Consider the following 19,815-nt stretch of genomic DNA (forward strand, 5'->3'; position numbering starts at 1 on the left):
TTTAAACATTTTTATTTTGGTAGCAAGTTTTTGGTTTTGGATATCCACTGTTTTATATTGTAAGCCTCCATCTTCTGTCCTCTGCGTGGGCATCCCATGTTGCAACACTATGATTCATTGTACCCCTCCCATGTAAATTGGTTTCCCGATGAATGAGAATGATTGGAAATGACTGAAATACAATGGTAGCAGGCCTCTACTAAATGGCCTGTAATGACTGGGCCATCACCTCGCATTGATTCATCCAGGAACCACGGACCTCACCCAGGAACAGAGACAAGACCACCATTCGAAAGACAAAAGACCCTGCAGAGCCAGCAACTCTACCATTGTACCCCACCATTACAGACACCCAAAACTGCACATCCCTACATGCAGCAATCACGCTCAGTATGCCAGGGGCTGACCCTTGCCTGGGCATGCCTCCTGTCACTAGGGTCACAAGGTCTGCCCCTATAAAAAGGGGCAGTGAAGTCAGATCCAGTGGGACGCCCTTTCCATCTGGACCAGCACCATGCCACACCACCTATCCACCCAGAGGCCCTGCCGGCGACCCCACTCTGGACAACACCTATTGGACAAGGACCCCTTTCCAGCCTGGATAGGTAGATATTAGCTGCAAACCTCCTCCTACAATTTGGACTCTCTCCCCGTCTCTCTCTCTCCTCCTGGACTTCAGTGGACTTCAGCCCCTGCACCAAGCCTCTCTAACCCCTGCTGCCATTGTGTGTGTGTGGGGAGGGGGGTGCAAGGGAAACAATAAGACGTTGTGTCACCATCTCCCCTGTTCAATAAAACTACTGACATTTGCAACCCCAAGTTGGGTCATGTTTTGCCTTTCAGTCTCTCCTGCCACTTTTTCTGTGATTTTCTGCTGTCCCCTTGCTTTCCACGCTCCTACTGCCTTTTCCCTGTGACTTTCTGCTGCCTTTCTCTGCTTTCCCGCTGCCCCTGCCACCTTTCAGTCTCTCCTGCTGCTTTTCCTGTGATTTTCTGCTGTCCATCTCTGTTTTCAGGCTTCCCCCACACCTTCTGTAGTCCTCCCCCACCCCACTCCTTTGCAGCTTCCTAGTTCCTCTTGGCTGTCCTGCAGTTTTCTCTAACAGTTGAAGCCTTTCTCCAGCTCCCAGCACCTACTGCCGCTCCCTGCAACTTCTCTAGCTGCCCTGGAGCCATCCTCTGGCTCCCCACATCCAGAACACCCACACTTTAATACCCACACTTTCCCTTAGTCCCATTTTCCCTCTCCCCACCTACCTTTTCAGCTCCCCCGTAGCTCTGGCTCCAGTCCCAACCTCAGCTTCTGTGCCAGCATCACTTCCCTGTTCTGCAGGCTTTGGGCGTTGTCTTTTAATCAATTAACCTAAAGTTACCCCTGAGCCTCAGTTCTTCAGCCCAGGCCCCTGTAGTCTACCAGTTCTAATCCCAGTCCTGCTAACTTTAACTCCCTACACTTCTACTTTCTTACCTTAACCTTTCTCCAGGTATCCCAAGTACACCACACACACACACGTACATACACATCACAACACCCAACTTAGGAACTCACCTGTGTGTATGTGTAGGTGGGTGGTATGTGTGTGAATTAGTGAATACACATATATATACATATATAGATATCATTGTGTGTGTGTGGTATATGAATTAGTAATCCACGTATGTGTATTGGATGTGCAGGTGTTAATAACTGGTAACTGATTCTATCTAAATTTGGTGCGTAGCATGTATGGGCTTAAACTGGTGATAGGTGTGCATGAACCTAGACTGGTTATTTTGAACATGTGTGTATCTGAGTTGCTAGTGTGTGTGTGTGTGTGGCATTGAGTGCATGATATATGAATTAGTGATCTGTGTCTAACTTTTGGGGTATATAGTGTATATGCTTGAATTGGCTTGAATTGCTGATAGGTATGGATGTGCCTAGGTTGGTCTGAATGTGTATGTGCCTGAGCTGGTAGTGTGCGTGTATATGCAACTAATTGATTTGTGCATTTGCATATGTGAAATTGTGTTACACCCTCCTGTCTAACAGTGCAATATTGAGATCCTGAGAGTTAGCCTGACCTCCCAGGGCAACACAGTCTGCTGCAGCCCCTGACGTGATAAGCAACCCAACTCTGCTCCACCACAAAGGCATTAACACCATTTAAAAAGACTATGAACAGTGAGGCCTGCACACATTTGGGGAGGTTAAATAGGGTTCAAAATGGCCACCTGATTTGAATTTAGCTCATCCTACAACCAACCTTACACTTACAAACCCAGTCTCAGTGACCAGCAGTCAGTCTAAACCTGTAACTGTACAGAAGTTCCATGCATATAAACCAGTCAAAAATTGCAGAACCCAGTTTAAGATAAACCTGGATCTACACAGTATCAAACTCATTTGATTTATATCAAACCAGTGCATGAAACTTCTGTACACTTTCCTGTAGACTTTCCTTTTGCAACGCTGGGGCTGAACCCAGTCACTGGCCCCAGCCCTGGGGCTGCTCTTTTCACACCCCCACTTGCACGGAGCTATTTTTTTGCCCCCCACCCCGCCTCCAACCAGCCAGCACTCTCAACCCCCATCCATTCTGCCATACCAGTTTTAGGTTTGAAACTGTACAGTTTTCAACTGAGTCACACTGGAGTAAACTCAAAGCTTTTTTAGATTCAGTGATTTGATACTTCAGAAGGGCACGTTCAAGATGGCAGCCACTGAGCAGCCATCAAAATGAGAAGACCACAAATCATTTTTAGAGTACTATTTTCAATGTATTTAAATAAACAAACAAAAAAGCGCCCCCACCCCTCAATCTTACATTTTATTTCACTCTGCACTGTGAAAGATATTTATCTTCCCAATAACAAGTGATATTTCATAGATACAGTGATATAATTCACAGTAGTAAATTTTAATTCTCAATTAAAATTTACAGAACAGGCATCAAAAATTTCCAGCTACACCAACAGTAAATAGAAAAGACCAAGGATTTTTTTTCTTAAGCACAGATTTCACCGCACCACATATACAATGTAAACAAATAAATAAAAGTAATCCATTAGTAGGAAGATCTTACCTGAGAGTAATCTGCTTTGGCTATTTCTGTAGTGGCACTTAGTACTGCACGAAGACTGTCTCCATTTTCTTGAACCAAGAGATAAGCCAGTATAAGAAAAGCATGAGTGGGGACTTGAGTAGTAACAGGTAGCAGTGATTTAATGGAAGACAGCCAATCAGACACTGTAGACCTCTCTTTCATAAGCTGTAAGATCTTCCAGGTTGTATATAATGAACTGTAAATACTGGTAATAGGGAAGACAAGCTTGCAGGATGACTGGAAAAAAAATCCAGATTAGTACCATGGAAGTGCAAGTTCTAATCTTGAAAAGTAGGCAAAGTGCCTAAGCAAATCTTTCATCTGAGGTTTCCAACACTATAAAAATAATCACTATATTTTCTTTATATCCAAGTTTGTGGGTTCTGGCACTAATGAACAACATGATGCCAGTTCCCTGCCCTGAAGTTGCCTTTTTATTTGGTAGCAATTATCCTTATCCCAACTGATAACTATGGTTCTACCTCCAAACTGAAATGGACACAATACAACTGGAATTTATTAAGAGTATCTGCTTCTGCAAAATACCACTCATTTTGGAGACTGACCCATGGTGCTTTAAACTGGCAGATTATGAATGATAGATATAATTTAAAAAGGAATTCCCTTAACTCTTATTAAAAACACCGTAAATAATCATGGCTGATATAACTGTTTTTGACCAATTTAACTTTTTTGATTTACCTTCTGTATTTTACCCAGATCTGGGCAATGAAACTAGTCATGCTACCTTCTCAGGTTCCAGGGCAGATTGCATTGTGTAAGGCTGGGAAACAGCAGGAAAAAGTTAAAAACCCAACAAGGAATTGTTAACTATGCTTACCCTGTTCTGAAGTTCATGGAAAGTTCTATTTGTGTTTTAAAGGAAACAAACCATTAAATTAGTCATTTATCTAAATTAGACATTCACATCACACCAATACCACATGCTCGTATAAAAGGAAACATTTTTAAATGTTCTTCCAAATCCAATCTAAAAATCATATTGAGAGGGAACATTTAGGTGCACCACACATTCAATATTAAGGAGATCAAGATAGCATTTGAAAGAAGTTTTCCAGCTGGAGATTAAAAGCTGGTCCATCTCAAGTATTTCAGCCCCAGGTGGGGGTAAGACCTATTCACCCTTGAAGTTCCAAGTGGAAGAGATATTTTCAATGAGCAGCTATAGCCATTCTGCCAAAAATGACAGTTTCATTTTAATCACATTGTTTAATGTAATGTAAATTCATTTGGGATAATGGAAAGGATAATGCCCCTGTACTTTAACTGACCTTTTTTAGAACAGCATTTAAATTAAAATTAACTCGATCTAATATTTATTCCATTATAGCTACCATATACGAAAAATTAAACCACCAGAACACCGTCCCTCTGTCCAATGAGATAATTTACAGCTCAATTCTCCCTTCAATGTATCCAGGGCTCTTACTGACTCCACCTGTTTTTGCATAGGCTTTTCTAAGAGCAGACTGTGGCCTAAAGGGTTTGGGATCTTTTGGTGTTAATGTAAACATGTCCGCTCCTACAAAATTCTGAATGGCTTAAGCTCCCTCTGGAGCTTGAAAACTGGGATCAGGCCTCAGGGAGTTTTTCAACACAGAACAGCTGCTAGGACTGGGAGTGGGAAGCATGTTTACGCCACTAGTTTTCACTGCTTCAGGTTGAATTAAGGAAAGACTGAAGAAGCTGAAGTATACTGAGTCTTCGTAGGGAGTGGAGGGCTGGCAGATTCAAACTTCCATGCCAGCTTAAACACTGCTTTGCACAAATCTAGCTGGGTAACTTCCATTGGATACAAACTTAAGTGCATGAGCAATGACAGAAAATACAGTCTTTACTGGCAGAACTACAGATTTCAGTTTTGTTATTACTGATTTTGGCGGGGGGAAGTGAGGGGAGGGAGCCACACAACTGAACTACAAGGGATAGATCCTTTACATCTGTTAATGAATCCTGTAACTCAGAGACATGTTTGTAGAAGCATGCTCACTTTTCTCACCAATAAGGAGGAAGTAAGAGAACAGAGCTGTGAAAGTTCATGTGAGAAGTGTCCATTACAAAGGATTTCCTCTTAGCAATTTGTCCCTGATGCACAAATTCATTGAGCAAGCGTGTTGGAATAGTCTAAAACCCAGAATCACAGGATGCTGAATTTTTGGTTGTAGAACCACAGGATATCACACTGTCAACAGACAATAGCACACATCTGCTACAGCCTACAGATTCTACTTTGCATCTCTTGACATGCATTACTGAAGCACAGATTTTTCTCAAGACTGATCTTGACCAATCTTGCCAACATGAAGTGCTTAGAAGCGGAATATTTAAAAAGCTATGGACAACAGAAACTTCTACATTAATGGAAGAGAAACCTCCTGTTTGGAGGTCGGGAGAACACTGCAGCAGCTAAATAGCAAAACTCTATTCATAAAAAATATATATAGCATTTTATTCCCTGTGTCCTGTGATGACCTGCAGCGATTACACTAGGTCAGTGGTGCCCAATATTTTTACCCTGAAGGCCAGATGGGCAGTGCCCAGTCCATCCACAGACTGGATCCAGCCAGTGGGTGCCCAATCCAGTGTGCAGGGTAGGTGGGCCTGGCCCCAGTTTGGTTGCATGGCAACTGCCTACACCAGCCCAGCTGCAATCCAGCTATGCGGGGCTTGGTAATTTGGCAGCAGGGGCGGGTGGCAGTATTAATGCCACTGCTCCCAGGCCACCAACTTTCTTGACTGAATGCCATGGCTCTGTAGGCTGGATTTGGTCCACAAACTGAGGGTTGAGCAACTCTGGACTAGGTACTGGGTGAGGCACAGAAAATATGCTCCAAAATACTTCAATTATAGACATTATTTTTTCACTCAGTGCCCGCTGACACAGGCCTTCGGGAGCGTCTGTGTTCTACAATGGAGAGAGGACCATTTAAGTTTCAAGTTAAGTTAATCTTTAAGATTCTATTTCTTGATATAGGGGCTCCCAATAACCTGGAAGTTTATAAGTCTTCTGTTAACCTGGCATATTGGCTGCATTCGCAGCTATTACTTCTATGAACTTCCGGAGAGACAAGGCCTAGGAGAAGGGAATATTAGACACAGAAGCAGAAATGTTTTGCTAATTCAACTGTACTATCACTCTTAGTAGACTCCAGTACCAACTGAAAAAGGACTGTAAAGAGCCAAATGAAGAAAAGTCCTTAATGTTGAAGAAGCCTGGATCACAAGGATCAGAGAATGGGCAGCTCTCATGTACCCTCAGGATATGGGTAAGATTTCTCAAATGCCTACTCGTAAATAAATAAGAGCACACAGGTAGCACACGATGGTTCCAAGTGTGCTATTTTTAATTTCCCTTTTGTCTTTGTTGTTGTTCTCTTCCATCCTTCAACAAAGAGGAGAAAATAGTAGACTGTAACTGTGGCAAAGAAAGAGGCCAATTCAAGAGCCATAAAATTCCATAGAAAAGTATTTTCACAGATAGAACTGATACCAATAATAATAATAATAATAATTATTATTATTATTATTATAAACCGTTTCCTTTGTACTTTATATTTTTTACTAATCTTTAACAAACATTTTGACAGTTCCCAAACAGAAATGATAGCACACGCAGCCTCTCTCATCCTTTAAATGTAAATGACTACATGTAACAACATAATAAAACTGTTAAATTCTCCCTCTGCCTGCCCCAAAGAAGGATAAAAGCTTGAATGCAAAACTTTACCAATTGCTTTCCATCTTTCATGCCTTCCTGCTGTACTATTTCCAAAAGATTTATAGCCAACTGTTGCCTAGTGGAGCCAGCATCTTCCTGTGATATGCAGTCCTCAACTGCTGTAGAAGATAAGATCTGCAGTGCTGGCATCACCAAGACAAGGGATGTGGTTGGAATTTTCTGTGTTTCTGAACAGGAAAGGAGCTTGCAGGCTATTAAAACAAGAGAAAAAATGTAGATGGGAAAAAGCAGTTATAGTTTTCAGCATGACGTGCATTTTCTAAGAAACACACTGGTCTAGCACGGCACCAGTCCCAAATAGTTACAATGTACATACTGTGCCACAGTACAAACTATTGTGTGGTAACACTACCATTCCTTTCCTTTACATGAAAAGCAAACGCATTGGGCTCCCCAGGCTGAATCTGGACCCACCTCCAGTGGCCATGGAAGCACCATTGAGTTAATGCAGCCATCGCCCATGCTACCACCCCTAAAAAACATCCCCAAAGGGGATCTGTACCCCAAAATTCACTGGTGGGCTCCACTCCCGAATTCCTTGCACCTCCAGGAGGTCTGCAGAATGGATGAAACAGCTTCATGAGCCAGATGTTTTACACCTCTGCTTTATACCAAGAAACCCAACTTCCAAGAAATGCAATAATGGACTCTACAAAAACCCCTGCTTGTTAATAAAATTACTAGAGTCCATTCCCTATCACTAAAACAAGAAGTTGAAAGTCCAGTCAAACAAAAAAAAAGTCTTTCCACTGTGCCTTGAAAGATCCCCAACAACTGGCTCTGAAGTACCAGGTTCTGTAAAGAACACACTGCTGCTGGCTTAAAAAAATGCAAACTGTCTCATAGAGGTGGAAAAAAATCTCTTTTTGCCTTAGGCTTCAGCATATCTAACTTCTACTGGTTAATAAAGAAGATTTCCAGCCTAACACAAAGAATATATCAACCACCTCATCTAACTTCTGAGAAGACAAACTGCAAAAGGCAATACCTGAAATTTAATTAAAAGAAACAAACAGGAAGCTACAGTCTTAAAAACTAGATACGACAAGTGGACCTTTACCTAGATTTAAAATGGGTTTTTGCTGACTTGCTGGAGTCTGTAGCAAAAGCAATCCTAATCCAATTATGGTCTGTTCAACAGGAAAATCCTAAAGGGGAAAAAAATGCTTTAAGACTTCTGTATTTGGGAAGGGTGAGAGGTAGAAATAAACAGCCATGATATTAGGGTATGATTTGTTTCCATCCACAGCATACTGAACACACTCTGCCTGCTCAAAACCTGTAAATTAAGGACTCTGACAGACATTTTTGTTCTAATACAAAGATTGTAGCACTACAAAAAACAAGAGCACTATGGGCGGACACACATGAAAAGCCCCCTGACTGGAGCGCAACAAAGTTGCCACAAAGGCATACTCTCCAATCAGGGGGGTGATAAGCGGCTACTCTCTCCCCACTCCCCCCTCCCCAGCGAGCAGGACATGCTCACTGACAGGCTTGTCTAATCAGCTGTTCCTGCTTTGGCAGCAGCTGATTGAGACTAGAAACTGCCACTGCAGTGGCCTTCCTTAGTCTTGGGCTGCACAGGAGCCCTTTAAAGTTTCCTACTCCAGGGTAGCTTGACAGCTGGCCCAAGCTGGTCTGATGCTGCCTAGAGTCCTTTAAAGTTCCCAGCTGGCAGGCAGTTCTGCTGCAGCAGGCATTCTCCAGCTGCCTGCCAGCCAGAAACTTTAAAGGATTCCCAGGCAGCTCGAGAGGGAGAACGCTGCTACAATCCAGAGCTGCCTCCTGTTTTCCTCCCCTCAACCCACCTCCAGGAACCATGGGAACAGCCCTGAGAAACAACCCCTGTTCACAGGTTTCCTGCAGAGAGGGGAGCAGCTCTAGTAGATGCTGCTCATCCTACAGAAACTGGAGATTTTCCCATGGTTTCTACAAGCAGGGAGCTGCTCTGGGAGCTGTCCTGTACCCTGCAGGACCTGGAGCTGTTCCCAGGGGGCCCCCAGCCAGAACATCGGCTTTTGCCCAGGGCAGGTCTTGTCATGGCTGTCAGCAGCACTATCAACTATTATTCTTTGAAGGCATGACATCCATCACATATCAAAAGAAAACTTCCAGTGTTAATACAGAAACGTTATTTAGTTATGTTAGTACACTAACAGTTACTGGGAACTTGTATACAAAATTTGAAAAATATGTATATAAATGTACACACACACACACACACACACACACACACACACACAGAAGCCATTTTTTTTCAAAATGATCTAATCTAAATTTAAGCTTTGGATGTTGAGATTTTAGAAGTTGATTAAATGATTTAGACACATCCCATTCACTGGAAATACTAACATTGACTGAGGACTTATCCAAAGGTCAAAGTAGATCTTGACTTGGTGACTAAAGAGTCAAGTATGAATGTAATAATTTACGACTGAAAAAGTAAGTATAAAATACAAAATTTTTAATTTAAAATTAGAAAAAAAAATCAACTACAATTAAAAATATAACCTATTTTAAGATTTTATACTGCCACCAAATCCTTGCAGTAACTGAGTGCTTTTCATATAGAAATCAGTACCAACAGAGACTTCATAGAACTCAAGCCTGTGTTGCTTCTCTCTTGTCAGGGTAAAAAACCTACAAGGGTAGGCTGGGTGTTTTATATATATATTCTAACATTAGAAAAGCTATTTTAAAAAATATTTTAATTTAGAAAAGCAAATCTTGACTTTTAATTCACCATACTTTCTAAACATGCAAACAGTGCTATACACACACACAGTTCTACCAAAAGTAGCTTTCCTTTTGAGCCTTCCAAGGATTTCCACAGGTTGTAGCTAGATCCCAAAATTTTGGCCAATCACAAAAAGCAATGAAGTTCAGAATGCAATAAAAAGGTGAAAATCCAAGAACTGTTTAATTTAAATTAACTGGGCCTTGATGGCAAAGACAAAAATCTGAAGCAGATATTATGTAGTTCCTTGAAGTTTTCTGTAAAGGTGAAAAAGTTACCTAACAAATGTTTGGAAATTAAAATATTAATAGGTACCTACCTAGTCTTTACAATATTTTTTTCCAGTTGATGTTTTACTTTAACCCAGCTCCAGATAATTCCAACATGAAAGAGATACCAGCCAATACATACAGGAACTCACACAACTAGCTGATAATGCTTCGTACCATTGGAAAACAAAGGATTTTACAAATCCAGAGAGCATAAATGCATAGTTTCCCAAAGAGCTTCCAACTGCCACCAAAATCAGGTCACGAATCAAATGGAAAAGCGGAATAGCAAACAGGATGGGGTGTCAAAATTTCAAGTGCCCTGACCTCAATTTCTCAGACTCTGAAAGCCTGAAAGCAGTTGTTTTATACCACAAGAAACTGCTATTTCCAGTGTTTTCCAAGGCAAAACAATTAGATCTGGGTGAACGCTGTGTATATCTCTCTTTTGACACACCACTGCTGAAGTGGCAAATACACCACTGCTAAAGTGGCAACCATCCTTCCATTTGACTAGGTTTTGTATTTTCTTCCCAAATCTTACCTCTTGCAAAAGCTCAACATTCTGTTCTAGTAGGCCAATCAAAGATGAACACTCCCCCATTATGTCCAGACACACCTCACAGAAGCATAAAACCTGCAGACAAAGCTGGGACAACTGGAGTTTCCAAAATACAGGGTAGCGCAGTAGACTCTGGAATAAGTCTTCTAGAAACAACAATACTTCTGTAATTTGTGACAAGTCTTTTATCTGTAGGCAGAAGACATATGGGGAAAAGATATGACACATAAGTTAATTTGCCTTCTGAAAAGGGTGGAGACATTTCTATAGTCAGACAAATAGTAGCATGATTTTTTCCTCACTGCTAATCTTTGTAGAACTTCACAAGGAATGCCAATGCCAGCGACAAGAGCTCCAGGTCAGAGCAGTCTTTAAACAAGATGATTAACTGCAAAGTTGGAAGTCGATAAGTAAAATTAGACAAAACACTTTCAAAATTAAAAAAAAAATTGTCCTTATCCTCTTAAAAAGGTGACAAGGAAACATCAGTTGCTTGGGGTTGTGATTTGCTACAGCATGTAGTTGAATTCCTGGGTGAGGGATTACCAATGGATCAAGCTCTGCAAGAGATTCTTAAAGGGTAAATACTGAATCTCCAAAACTCATTTTTCTTGTGCTCTTGTAGCAAAACTCCCAGTTTCTTTTTTTTTTTCCTTTTGAAATGCATTCCCACCCTTCCCCAACTGTTTCTGATTTCTTCTATCCCTCTCTATTCCCTATAGATATGTATGAGTAAGTTAAGATACAGGATAAGCTTTAGCATTTTTATAGCAAGCTTTTTTTTCCTTTCTCCCTCCTTCTTTGATCCACCGTTTTATGTTGTATAATTATTATGTTTATACTGTTTTACTGATTTTTACTGTTTTTTTTTTAATTGATACTATATGATTTAGGCCTACATGTGTAAGTTAGCATAAGTAATGTCAAGTTTCCATTTTGAATGTCAAGCCTCTATCTTGTGTCCTCTGCCCAGGTGTAACCTATGACTCATGCCTAACCAGTCTCATGTAAATTGGTTTCTGAATTAATGGGGATGAATGAGGGTGCTTAAGATACAATGGTAGCAGGTGTCTACTGAATAATCAACTCAACGACTGGACTATCAGCTCAATGATTGGACCATTGCCTTCCATTGACTCGCCCAGGAACCATGGACCCAGCATCTGAAAGACAAAGACCCTACAGAAATCAGCTGACCCACTATTGCAACACAGGCACCTGGAACTGCATGTCCTCGTCTACATTGCACATGCTCATTACACCAGGGATGATCCTTGCCTGGGCATGCCCCTGCCACTAGGGTCATAGAAGGTCTGCCCCTATAAAAAGAGGTAGTGAAGACAGACCCAGTGGGATGCCCTCTCCATGTGGACCAGCACCATGGCACAACACCTATCCACCCAGAGGCCCTGCCGGCAACCCCCTCTGGACAACACCTTGCTGGAGAAGACCCTAACTGGCCATTGAGGATCAACTCACAACCCAGGATAGGTAACTATCACCCACCTTCCTTTCCCAAAGGACCTGGCCTCTGCCCCTACACACCTTGACTTCAATCCCTCCACCAAGCCTTTTTCTCTTCTGCTACCATTGTGTGGATGCATACGTGAGTGCCTGTGTATGTGTAAGAACCAATAACTTCATGGGGCTGTGTAGTGTGTTGTCTGTTTAACAGACCTGTTATTTTGAAACCCCAAGGTGAGTTTTTGTCTTATTTACCTCCCGACCCTCCTCCTTGATTTCCCGGCTATCTCCCAGCTCTCTACCTCTCAGTTTCCAGCCCCAATTTCCCAGTTTTCTGCTTCTCTGTTTCCTGGTCATCTCCTCCTTGCCACCAGGCTTTTCCCCTTGCTTCCACCCCAGCACCAGGTGACCCCCAGTAACCCCGGGGCACATTGCCCCTAAGTAACCCTGGGGAACTTGACCTTAAGTAACCCCAGCTCCCCTCCAGTCAGCCGGTTCTAATCCCAGCCCCAGCAACTTTCACTCCTGGCACTTTCACTCTTATTTTTCCCTCATCTTAACCTCCATCCATCTCCCTCCTTCCGGAAATCTTTGACCCTTGATTCCCCCTCCTATTGTCACCAAGCATCCTAGGTACCTCAAGTACACACATACACACCATACCACCCAAGTTAGGAACTCACGTGTGTGCGTGTGTGTGTGTGAGAACTGGCAAATACATATACAAATATATCATTGCATGCATGGTATACAAATTAATAATCCGTGTATTGGGTATGCGGGTATTGACAACTGATTTTTGTCTAATTTTTGGTGTGTGTAGTGTGTATGTGCTTGAGCTGGCGATAGGTGTGCATGTGCTTAGACTGGTAATCTTGGATGTGTATGTGCCTGAGTTGGTAGTGCGTGTGTATGCGCCTAGTGTATGTGTATGAGCCTAACTTGGAGGGGGGTGGGTGGGGAGGGGGGTGTGTTTGTGCGTGCGTGTGCATGTTCAATTGTGTCACACCCTCCTGTCTAACAGCGCAATTTTGAGATTCTGAAAGTTGGCCTGGCTCTACATAACAACAATCTAATCCAAGATTTCAACTTAATCCTTGAAGTAGCAAGTCTGTCTCTTACTTTTCCCCATGCACAATGCAGTTAATCTATTAAAAAAAACAAACAAACAAACGAAAACTCCCTAGATTAAAGTGCTGTTTCTACATTTGGAAGCAGTACAGAAAAAAGAAGTGAGGTGGCAGGTTGCCTCCATAGTCTGATGTACCCTTGATGTACATGTTCTTCCCTTGAAAAACTCCAATTCCAGCCAAAGCCAGATGTTCTTATCAAAATTCTGGAGCTGGTGTTAAGGTCCTGATCTCACCCATGTTGGCATTTATTCCAAGGGATTAAGAACAATGAACCCATCTGCTCTAATCAGAAGCCTTGTGTTTGCTGAATTCATCAAGATAAAAGTCTGCAGGTAACCAGCTGTACCTTTCACCAGTGGTTGCCACCATAATACACCAAAATGATTCTGAAAGCATTTATTCAATACAGAGCAACTGGACTAAATAAGTGCTTAGATAAAGAAAGGTAAAAAGGGTTCTGGGTTTGGAGGCAGGAGGAAGGAAAGTATGGTAATAAGCTTGGAAGTTCTTGGTACAAAAATTTATTTTACATTACTGAGAAACACAATCTGGACAAGTCAAAAAAGCACAACAAAGAAACCATGAACCTTTGTGCAAATAAGAAAAAAAGTGATTTCTAGCAAACTATAGTACACATCTATAGCTTTTTTTACATGTCCATGTATGGACAGAGAGGAATGAAAGCAGGATCAGAACTGTATTTCACTGCAAATTGTCCAGTCTCCCTTTTTGTGTCTATGTCCACTATACTGGATACATGGGACTTAGTGACATACTCAGCAAGCAGAGGTAAGTTACCCTGAGGCAAGGATGCAACAAACAGAAGCTGTAATTGTTTGAATGCCAAAAGAGCAATATTTTACCTCTTAAAACTCATATTTGAGAATCTTCTGAATTCAGTTACATTTATATAACACAAACTATTGTATCCAAACTACAATAAAGAGGAAACAACTAGAAAAAAGTATGCTATGGTACTAAAAGTCCTGAGGAAAAAAATATTGATCATCTTTACACTGTTTTTTGTTACATTATGGAAATCTGTCTCCCTCTCTCAAATGATCCCCAGTATCATTATATCTTAGCATCTCACAGTCTTTAATGTATTCATACTTGAAATGCCCTTATTAGTTAAGGAGATTCTATTATCCCCATTTTAGACACTGGAGGAGGAAGTAAGGGAGGGGAAATCAAGGCACAGGGAAACAAAGGGCTGGTCTATAAAAGACACAAAACTGCAACTTACTGAGATACCTAAGACGATTCTGCACATTAGATCTAGAACCAAAATAAGTACAGCCACACTCATGTGGTACTTTGCCCAGGCTAACTAGGTTTGTCAAGAAAAAAGGGTAACCCAAGTACAGCACCATGCCTCTACAGCTCTTAGTTCCACATCTGGCATGTGCAGAGATAACTCAGATAACTTCACACAATGATGCCTTAATTGACACTGCATTGTGCTGTGTAGATGAACCTTCAGTGACCTGTCCAACTGGCAGGCAGTCCAGAGCAGGGAAGGGAACACATTATCTCCCAAGTCCCAAACTTGCACCTTAACTACTGGAACACCCTTTCCATCAATGAGGTCATGGAGAAACATACACATACCCTAGTGAAATTTCTATTGTTTAGTTTTGTATCCTTATGTAACTTACACCAAAGTCAGGAACCAAGAGACACAGCTCTCCAAAGTTAGCTCACACAGAAGATGGCTAGTATGGTGCCTTGTGACTGGGGCTAAGTACAGACATTTGGGGGCTTTAGGGGGAGGTTAAATCAACTCGAAACGGCTGCCCAATATCAGGTAAGTCAGCATTGGGGGGCTGTATAGCAAGGGGGTTTGGGGCCTGCTGGGGGATGGAGGGCAGGTGGGGTGGGTTACCCCCCACTGAACCTATACCCCCCATCCCTCCCACCCCTCCCCGCACTAGGACTGACTTGCTCAGCTCCAGCAGCGACGAACAATGATAAACGTAACTGCACCCCAAGCAGCTTGCAGACTGAAAGGGCTGACTGGTTGGGGGGAAGAGAGCAATGGGCTGGATGACTGAAAAAAAATAGCCCAGTGCAGGGGGAGGGAAGAGTAAAAAAAGCAGCCCCAAGACTGGGGCCAGCGGCTGTCTTGCCAGCCCCAGAGATGCACATAGAAAATGTACAGAAGTTCCATGCACTGGTTTGACGTAAATCAAATAAGTTGGATAATACACAGATCTAGGTTTATCTTAAAACAGGTTCTGCAATTTTTAAACAGGTTTATGTGCATGGAACTTCTGTACAGTTACAGGTTTACACTTACAGACCAGGTCTATAAGTGTAAGGTTGGGACTGGGGTGAGTCAAGTTTAAATCAGGCAGCCAGTCTGAACCCGATTTCAACCTACCCAAATGTCTGTACTTAGCCTGCATGATATGGGGAGCAGCTGGCAATCTGCTTTTAGCAAACACCTACCCAGAGGTGTACACAATCAGATATAAACAATCAGATATTTGAAATCTAAATAACTTACATCTCTAGTTTTATATACTTGATTTTTACAAGGGGGAAATCTTTACAGGATTGGGCAAATTTACCCTGGCTTAGGGAGATTTTCTTTTGATTTAATGATTTAATGCAGATTACACCAATGTAAATGTTACATCTGTCTACATCCTAAATCAGGGCTGTCCAAATTCTGATAAGCCAAGGGATACAGACTACCGGTCACACACCATGCAGGTCACATGCCCTCTCCACTGCATTACACCACGCCACATCCCATGTCCCGAATTGCACCATGCATGCTCCCCGGGCTGTACTGCACTGTACTGTGCTGCACCACCAGAGGTCCCCAGGTTTCCTCCAACTCCCCAGCCATAGCCTCCCTCAGCTCCAGGCTGTTCTGCACCATGTGGCCCCACCCTGTCCCTAGAACCTGCAGGGGCAGGCAGTGAAAGTAGGAGAAGGGGGAACCCAAAGACTCCAGTGGCAGAGGCTGGAAGGTGAAGAAGGGAGCACTGCATAGACCAGGAGCCCAGGGGCTGTCTGATGGACACTGCTGCCCTAAATTACTTAATGGCAGGGATTTTGAAAGAGCACTTGACTTTACTGGCCTCAACTCAAGAGTTTCAACAAGAGATAGGCACTTTCAAGCACAGCTGAAAATCTCAGTCTATACAAACAGGATTCAGTTATGCAGTTTCCCTGTTTCAATGAGTCATGCCTGTAAAACAAATAGCAACATTTTTCAGTGCATTTTTTGTATTAAATCAGGAACTGAATTCACATTAAAAATCCACCCAAACTCAAGCATTGCATGTTTTCTAAAACAGCTTGTTATGTTGACAAATAGCAGTAACAGCAGAGAGTGAATAATGCAGGACAACAACACTGTCTTTCACATAATGCTCTCCTAGCTTTATTACATACAAGGCAACTAGTGTTGTTAGTAGTGCAAATACAATACATATGTCTAATTAGACCTCATACAGTCAGATTTGATCACTTCAAAAAAGCACTGCCTTCCCTGAGAAAGGCACATTTATCTTCTATATTTCTGAGCTGGTGACCAAATATAATTTGCGAGAATACAAAAGCAGCGATGCATTTGTACACACACACACACACACACACACACACACACACAAGCGATATGGCAACAAAGCTGCTTTGACAATGGTATTTTCAGAAGACAGGGCCAGGCAGGAAATAACTTTTACCTGAAAATATGGAATCAAGTCGCAGAGTAACTGAAGAATATGGTGTTCTAGCACAGAAGGTGTCTCTTTGTTCTCTGGACTTCGCGGTTGAAGTAATATTTTAAGTAGACCCATTCGCAGTTCAGCATGTTCCCGCAACTGGGCTGGTTCACAATACAGGTATCTTAGAAATGGCTCCATTATGCAGACACATGAACTCTGTGCCCTGCAGCTCGAGAAATAAGATCACCAAGATCATTTTTATTAGTTAAAAAAATTAAATAAATTGCACAACAGTAAGATGAATTCAGGTATCAACTTTTTGTAGGGTGTTGGCACCAGGAGTCACTGTTAAAGTGTCAAATAAACAACAATTTGAGTTACTAACACAAAATAGTATCACGTGATCTTATATGTCAATAGTACAGTTCAAATTAGTACATCAAAATAGTCTTACTCTTGTGGGAAACAGCAGGGGGTGCATGCAGCAGAGCTGCACCAGGTATAGTGCAGGTGCAGTCAGCTCCCTCCTCCCCCCAGCGCATTCAGGCCACAGCTTCCCCTGCAGCTCTCTGCATGGGGCCAACCCCCGCCCACGCCACACTCCTAACAGCACCACCACCGCCCCAGCCAGAGCTGCTGCAGCCACCAGGGTACTGCTCAGCTCCCTCCCCCGCCCCACCGGCCCCTCCTCCTCCTCCTCCTGCCCCTGCTGTGCTGCTACAGCTGCCTTCCACTCACTCAGCCACCTATACCTGGCTGCTCATTGCACCAGGCAGGCAGAGTAGGTGGAAGATGGACAGGGACTAGAGCTGAAGCCCCACACACTGGGGCAGGACCCATCCAGTTGCAGCTTCCCCCACACCCAGCTGGGCATGTAGTGCCCAGCACACTTAGTAGTCCCCATGGTTTCCACTGCTGCTTCCCAGAGCAACAAAGCAGGGGCAGGAAGTGGAGGAGGAGCTGTTGAAGGCAGGGGGAGCTGAGCAGTACCCAGAAAGCTACAGCAGCTTTAAACTACTTTGTACTTTAAACTAAGTATAGCAGGGGACGGGGAGGCAGGAGATGGAGAGAGTCTAGAACTTACAAACTGCAAGACATGCAGCACTACACCCCAGGTAAGTACCAAGAGGCCCTTTGGGCATCAGAACGGGTGGGTACCAAAGGCACCATTTGGAGGGCTCAAGTGCCTCTATACTAATGCTAGGAGCAGGGGGAACAAGCAGGAAGAACTCACACTTCTGCTTGCAGATAATAACTTTGATTTAGTGGGGCTAACGGAAACCTGGTGGGACCCTACCCATGACTGGGCACTACACATTGAGGGCTACAGTTTGTACAGAAGGGACAGAACAGGGAAGAAAGGGGGCGGTGTTGCTCTCTATGTAAAGGAGCATTATACATCTACCCGAATCAGAATGGGATCAGAGGAAGAGAAAGTTGAGGCATTGTGGGTTAGGATACATGGAGGTCGAGGGGAAAGCGACTTGGGGGGGGTGTCTGCTACCAACTACCACACCAAGAGGAAAAGCTAGACTTGGAATTCTTGAGGCAGCTCTCAGAGGCTGTACAGTCTAGGGATGTGGTTGTCATGGGCGAGCTAAACTCCCCTGATATCTGCTGGGAGGAGCAGTCAGCCAAATCCAAACATTCACATAGGTTCTTAACCTACGTGCAAGATCTTCAGCTAACACAAGAGGTATACGGTCCCACTGGGGGGAATGCCTTACTGGACTTGGTGTTGACTACGGGGGAGGACCTGGTAGGGGAGCTGCAGATTCATGGTCACCTTGGGGACAGTGACCACCAATCAATCAAATTCATCACATGGCGTAGGGTGGGTAAGATAACTAGTAGGGTAGAAGTGCTTGAATTTAGGAAGGCTAACTTCAGTATGCTTAAGAGTCTAGTCAATGACACACTGCAGGAGAAGAGTATTGGCGAGATGGGAGTCCAGGAAAGGTGGTCGGTTCTAAAGGAAGCGATCCTTCAGGTACAGAGGGAGACGATCCCAGTATGAAGGAAAAGAGGGAAAGGAGCCAAAAAACTTCCTTGGCTAAACAGGGAGATCCAGGGGAGCCTAAGGGCAAAAAAGAAGGCATATAGGCAGTGGAAGCAGGGGGAAGCTACCAAGGAGTATACCTACTTGTCCCACACTTGCAGGGAGGCAGTTAGAAAGGCCAAAGCAACTATAGAGCTGCGGCTGGCAACACAAATTAAAGACAACAAAAAGTCTTATTTTAGGTATGCAGGGAGTAAAAGGAAGGCGCAGGAGAGCATAGGTCTCCTACTAAGCAAGAAGGAGCAATTAGTGACAAACAGGGGGGACAAGGCTGAGCTATTCAATGATCTTTTGCCTCGGTGTTCCTGAACAGGGTTCAAGATAAGTCTCCTAATGGGTTCGTAGATCGGCAAGAAACAATGGTCACAAACTGACAGACAGCAGATTTGGGCTAGATATCAGGAAAAGCGTCTTCATGGTAAGGGTGGCCAAAATTTGGAATGGGCTTCCAAGGGAGGTGGTGCTCTCCCCTACCTCAGGGGTCTTTAAGAGAAGGCTGGATAGGCATCTAGCTGGGGTCATCTGACCCTAACTCTTTCCTGCCTAGGCAGGGGGTCGGACTCGATGGTCTGTTGAGGTCCCTTCTGACCCTAGTATCTTTGAATAGGAGCATAATTCTAAACCCTCTAGAGCAGGGGTGACCAGATATGGCCAGCAGGGCTCCCCATGGGACCAGAAATTTGGTGGTAGGGGCAGGATGGCAACATTAATTGCTGTGGCTTCTGGAGCTATGGCAATTTATGCTGCTGCCATTTATCCTACCATCAAATTCAGACCTATAGGGTGCCCTGCAGGACAGATGATGTGGCTCCACTTACCAAGTCCAGCCCATGGGGCACGATGCTCTAGAGTCAAGGTAAGTTTTGTCAGGGGGTTTTGTCAAGGTAAGTTTTACTTCAGGGGGAGCAGAATCAGGACCATAATTATTCTGTATTTAAACCAAACTTCAAAGAAGTTAAAGGGAGTTTCTTCACTGACTTCAAAGAAAGGCTGTGAGAATCAGGTCCCCAACTCCATAAGGAATGGTCACTGTCTGATACTGTTTATGAAAGCCTAAATATG

General features: G+C 43.3%; 1 protein-coding gene across 5 annotated transcripts in view; it reads right to left on the reverse strand.

Annotated features, from left to right (window-relative positions):
* FOCAD (focadhesin) overlaps positions 1-19,815 on the reverse strand; it is a 293,131-nt gene that overhangs the window by 194,356 nt on the left and 78,960 nt on the right. For 2 of the 5 annotated variants that reach the window (XM_025216584.1, XM_025216581.1), the window contains 5 exons: positions 16,713-16,923; positions 10,400-10,606; positions 7,907-7,994; positions 6,835-7,037; positions 3,066-3,323 (listed from right to left, as the gene is read on the reverse strand). In XM_025216584.1, coding sequence (XP_025072369.1) covers positions 3,066-3,323; positions 6,835-7,037; positions 7,907-7,994; positions 10,400-10,606; positions 16,713-16,923 — 967 coding nt within the window. Of the gene's footprint in view, positions 1-3,065; positions 3,324-6,834; positions 7,038-7,906; positions 7,995-10,399; positions 10,607-16,712; positions 16,924-19,815 lie in introns of those variants that run through there. The other 3 variants (XM_006034585.3, XM_025216583.1, XM_025216585.1) reach the window with 3 other exon arrangements.

Source organism: Alligator sinensis, unplaced genomic scaffold (assembly GCF_000455745.1).
Source record: "Alligator sinensis unplaced genomic scaffold, ASM45574v1 scaffold120_1, whole genome shotgun sequence".
Classification (NCBI taxonomy): domain Eukaryota; kingdom Metazoa; phylum Chordata; order Crocodylia; family Alligatoridae; genus Alligator; species Alligator sinensis.